The following is a 4287-nucleotide window of genomic DNA, read 5'->3' on the forward strand; positions in this document are numbered from 1 at the left end:
CTTCAGTGTCATGAGGTTTTAATGCTCTCCAGACAGACAAATGCACTGGGCTCAGATAGACTGATGATCATTGCCTTCCTTTCCAAGGGTAAATCCAATAACTAGCTCTGCCTTCCAAGATGTATTTCATTGGAAGTGAACCACGCCACTATTAAATACAGGTGGAAGCTCATGTAGATAGCACATCTCCTTTCCTTTAAGAGCATCCCCAGTGTGTCTGGGTCTTGCTGTCCCTGATGCAGGAATAAATAGTCCTGGGACTTGCTCCAGGGGCTTCACCGTGTCCTGCAGGACCCATCAGTCCTGCTGCAGGACTGCAGGGTCTCAGGGACAAGCTGCCACACTCACGTTTTTGAAATCATGGATCTCCAGGATCTCCTCACTGCCATTCCCGCTGCTGAAGGTCTCTGTCCTGGCCAGGGGGTCAATCTCCATCACAATCTTCTTCTTCTCACCATTGCTGAAGAACGTGTGCTCCATGTCATAAACCTGGGAGGCCAAAGTCATACAGGGGTCTGGTTTCACAGGCTGTCCAGTGGGTGAACAGGCTGTGCTGGGTGTGTGACCAGCACTGCTGGGGACCCTGCCATGGCTCTGGCTGCTCCCTGAAGCCCAGCTGTGAGCCAGAGCAATCGCCAGGACAGCACGAGGGGAGGCAGCTCCCAGGCAGGAGCCTGGGCTGGGTGAAAGGGCAGGACCAGGGGTAATGTGTGTCAAGCCTGGGATGTGTGTCAAACCTGGGAGGAGATGCTCCTCACACACCTGCAGCAGGAGCTTTGCCCCAGCTCAGCCTTTGCTGGTGCTTTCTGTGGCGTGAGCCTGGTTAGAGCCCAGGCTGGACTGAATTCCTGAATCCACAGGTACTTTACTTTCCCTTCTGCCTGGTCTGCTTGTTGCACCCTGCATCCCTGGCTGCTTTGCTCCATCACGGTGTCCCTGGCTCACCTGCTGCACCGCGTCCTCCCCAGCTTACTCGCTCCATCTCTGTGCCTTCTGTTTCTCCTGAAAGGCAGAGGGAAGAGCCTCTCTCTGCCTGGAGGAGATCAAGGATTGCCTGCGGATCAAAGACCTCCTCGAGGGCTGCTGCAGAGCTCCGGGGCGTTAGCAGCCGGCTTCCCGGCGGGCCCATCCCCGGGGAGCAGCACTGGCAGCAGCAGCACTGGCAGCAGCAGCAGCAGCAGCGCTCTCCCTCTCCCGCTCACACTCCGGCAGCCCTCGGTCCCTGCGGATGCCTGACCCTTCCAGGATGAGTAGTGGCAGACGCTCTTTGAAGCACAAAAACAATCCTGCTGGCCCTGGGGAGCCTCGTTTCCCAGATCGAACAGTGCCGCGTGGAAGTAAAAGGGATTCTGCAAATCCCCTCAAGGCCATGGGGCAGGGAGCAGAGATGGAGACACAGTGATGGGAGAGCCCCGTTCATCCCATGGCATGGCCATGAACCAGGGCAGGAGATGGAGACACAGCGATGGGAGAGCCCTGTTCATCCCACGGCATGGCCATGAACCAGGGCAGGAGATGGAGACACAGTGATGGGAGAGCCCCGTTCATCCCACGGCATGGCCATAAACCAGGGCAGGAGCATGCTGGCCGCACTGGTGAGGGGCAGGAGCTCAGCCCTTAGTGCCAGCCCAAACCCCCGTTCACAGTCCCCTGGCTCCTGCACATTCTCCCCTCGGGGGTTCAGAGCCTCTGAGCAGTGCTCCCAGCATTGGCATCCCCTGTTTGGCACCCACCTGGGTGCAGAACTGCCTGTGCAGACAGGAACTGATGGGAACATTCACCCCTGCTCAAAGGTTAGAGGAGTGATGTGTGCCTTGGCAGCCACGGACATCTCCTGATGGTCTGCAGGAAGACTTTGTAAAGATATACAGCTCTCCATGGATTTCATGATATGGTAAAACAGTCTGAAGCCTAAAATGGGTGGAAGGCTGCTGGTTTTGACTGACAAAATGCACACAGTGCCATAAATCATTTCAAGGAGGGCAGGATCCCGGGTGGCACCTTACCTTCAAGTGCCTCTCCATTGACAGAGAATGACTTTGGCCAGCACAGCAGCCAGCTAACCCACTTGGGCTTTGCCAGCTCTGTGCTGCTCAGAGAGCTATGAGATGTTTTATAGGGCTAAAAATGACACTTGCTGGTGAACGGTTGAAATATGTCCCTCTGCGAGGCTGTGATGAGCCCCTCGTTAGCTGAATCATCAGCTGTGCTGGCTGGCGAGGAGGCTGCTGTGCAGAGGGCAGAGCCGTGTCCAAGGCCACCCCTCAGAGGAGCAACTCTTCTTTCAAGTTTTTTTCCACTCTCCAGTTACATGAAGGAAGCTTGAAGGGTTTCATGTTCTTTAAAGAGTTTAATTCCCCTTGGCTGATATCTTTGAGCATTACCAACTTCCAGCCCCCTCCAGCCTGTTTGTCCTGAGGACTCCTGGGCCAGCTGGAGAAGCCCCATGGCCACAGGGATGGGGCAGTGCTGGGCTCTGGGAGTGGCTGTGTGCATCTCTGCTGCAGGAACAGCTCTGCTTTCTCCTGACCTCGCACCTGCTTCCCTGCCCATCAGGTGTTGGGGGGTGCTGCATGGACTGCAGCCTCCCCCAGTGAGGACACCCAGGGCTCTGGATGTCCCTCCTGAGGCTGTGGCATTGTCTCTGCACTGCCTGCTTGGAGAAAACCGCCCCTCCAGGGGTTAACAGCCTCTTCCTCTCATGGCTGGCATGACCCCTGTTTTTCTAGGAACAGTAGAGACTTTATAATCGTCTTGGCAGGATTCTGGAGGAACATATGGCTTTTATTGTTTTTTCTTTTATTTCAGGGGGTATTTATTTCTATTTGCTGATAAGAAGATAAAGTTTGCAGCGAGCAGGGTGCTTCCTCTGCCCGGCAGGAGGGCGGCCTGGCCCGGCTGGAGCAGCTCCAGGACAGTGCAGGGAGCACTGGAGATGCCAGCGTGGGAAAGAGGCTGCCTTGGCTGTGCACAGGAATTTAGAGATGTTCTTGAGAGCCAGCAAAGCCCACTGGTGATGGGGCGCAAAGCGGGGCCTCCTGGATGAGCATGGAAATTCGAAGGAAGGGAGGATGAGGGGCAGCAGGCAGGCTGCGGGTTTCAAGGTGAAACGATTCCCTTGGGGTGTGGGATGAAAGGGTTTGGGCAGCACTGTCAGGATGCTGGGCAGCAGCGGGCAGAGACGGCTGGGGAGGCACAGCCCTGCTGCCGCCCCGACACGGCACTCACAGCAGTGCTGGGCTGCAGCTGGGAATAAAGGAGCCCAATCCTGTTAGCAGAGGCTCCTGCAGAAGCTAATCCGTCTCACCGTCCCTCACATTGCAGACACATTAAAGTAAGAAATATAATCCATGACAATCAATCACCGCTGCGTCCTGGCTTTCTCTCCTCTTTATGCGGTGGCATAATGACTTTTCCACCGGTTTCTGGCAAGATAATTGAAATGAAATGGAAAATATTTTCTTACTTGTCATAAAATTTGCTGCCGGTGAAATAAGAGAAACTTTAACTCTTCATGGCGTAGCTCCCATCCCCTGTAATTGTCAACTGGGGAAAGAGCGCGGTGACAGGGGGAAAAAACCAGCCTGCACAAAGTAAAAGCTAGTTATGAATAATACAAAGATTTTTAAAAGTCCCATGAATACCTGTGGTCTGAGAAAATGCATTTTGTGAAGTTGCCTGGGTTTTGGAGAGTTGTTAAAAGTTTCAGCGAGCCAAGGGGAAGGGGACAGCTCTGTCTGGGGAAGCAACGCTCCGAAACGCCGGATCAAAGAGTTTTTACTTACTTTTCTGGGTGCTGGGTTCCAGAGGTATCTGACACCAAAAAATATCAGGATAAGGGAGAGGAGCAGCAGGCTGAAGAGCAGTCCGCAGAGCTGGTACCGGGGGCAGCTCTTCTCCCGCGGCTTGGCCGCTTCTGCCTGTTGAGGAGAGAGCAGCGATGGCCGGGCTGTGCCGAGGGTCCCAGCAGGAGGGGACAGCACGCCTCGGACCCTGCTGGCCCCGCGGGCACCGGGGGGCCAGGCCAGCCCTGAACTCACGTCCAGAAAGCGGCAGCGCTCCGGGCTGCGCCCCGCCGTCCCTCCCATGGTCTGTCCGTGCGCTCCGTGTGCGAGCAGCCAGCCCGCTCGAGGTGGAGTCACGGAGCTCCCTCCGGCTGCACACGCGGGGGGAGGCAGGGCCACGGCCACCCCCACGCAGGGACAGACAGCTGTCCCCAGCGCCGCTGGCATCGCGGTGTGCTGGCTGTCACACGGCCAGGGCCGCGCTTCTCTCTGGGCTCGGCGG

At 56.3% G+C, this 4287-nt stretch overlaps 1 protein-coding gene across 1 annotated transcript in view; it reads right to left on the reverse strand.

Moving 5' to 3' along the window:
• The window catches only part of TNMD (tenomodulin), a 13862-nt gene extending 9732 nt beyond the window's left edge, over positions 1–4130 (reverse strand). The window contains exons 1-3 of the mRNA XM_005423306.2: positions 4041–4130; positions 3786–3920; positions 349–489 (exon numbers count right to left, since the gene is read on the reverse strand). Coding sequence (XP_005423363.1) covers positions 349–489; positions 3786–3920; positions 4041–4088 — 324 coding nt within the window. The 5' untranslated portion in view covers positions 4089–4130. The remainder of the gene's footprint in view (positions 1–348; positions 490–3785; positions 3921–4040) is intronic.
• Positions 4131–4287: the final 157 nt, after the last annotated feature.

The sequence above is a fragment of the Geospiza fortis genome, unplaced genomic scaffold, assembly GCF_000277835.1.
Source record: "Geospiza fortis unplaced genomic scaffold, GeoFor_1.0 scaffold29, whole genome shotgun sequence".
NCBI classification, from domain to species: Eukaryota; Metazoa; Chordata; class Aves; order Passeriformes; family Thraupidae; genus Geospiza; species Geospiza fortis.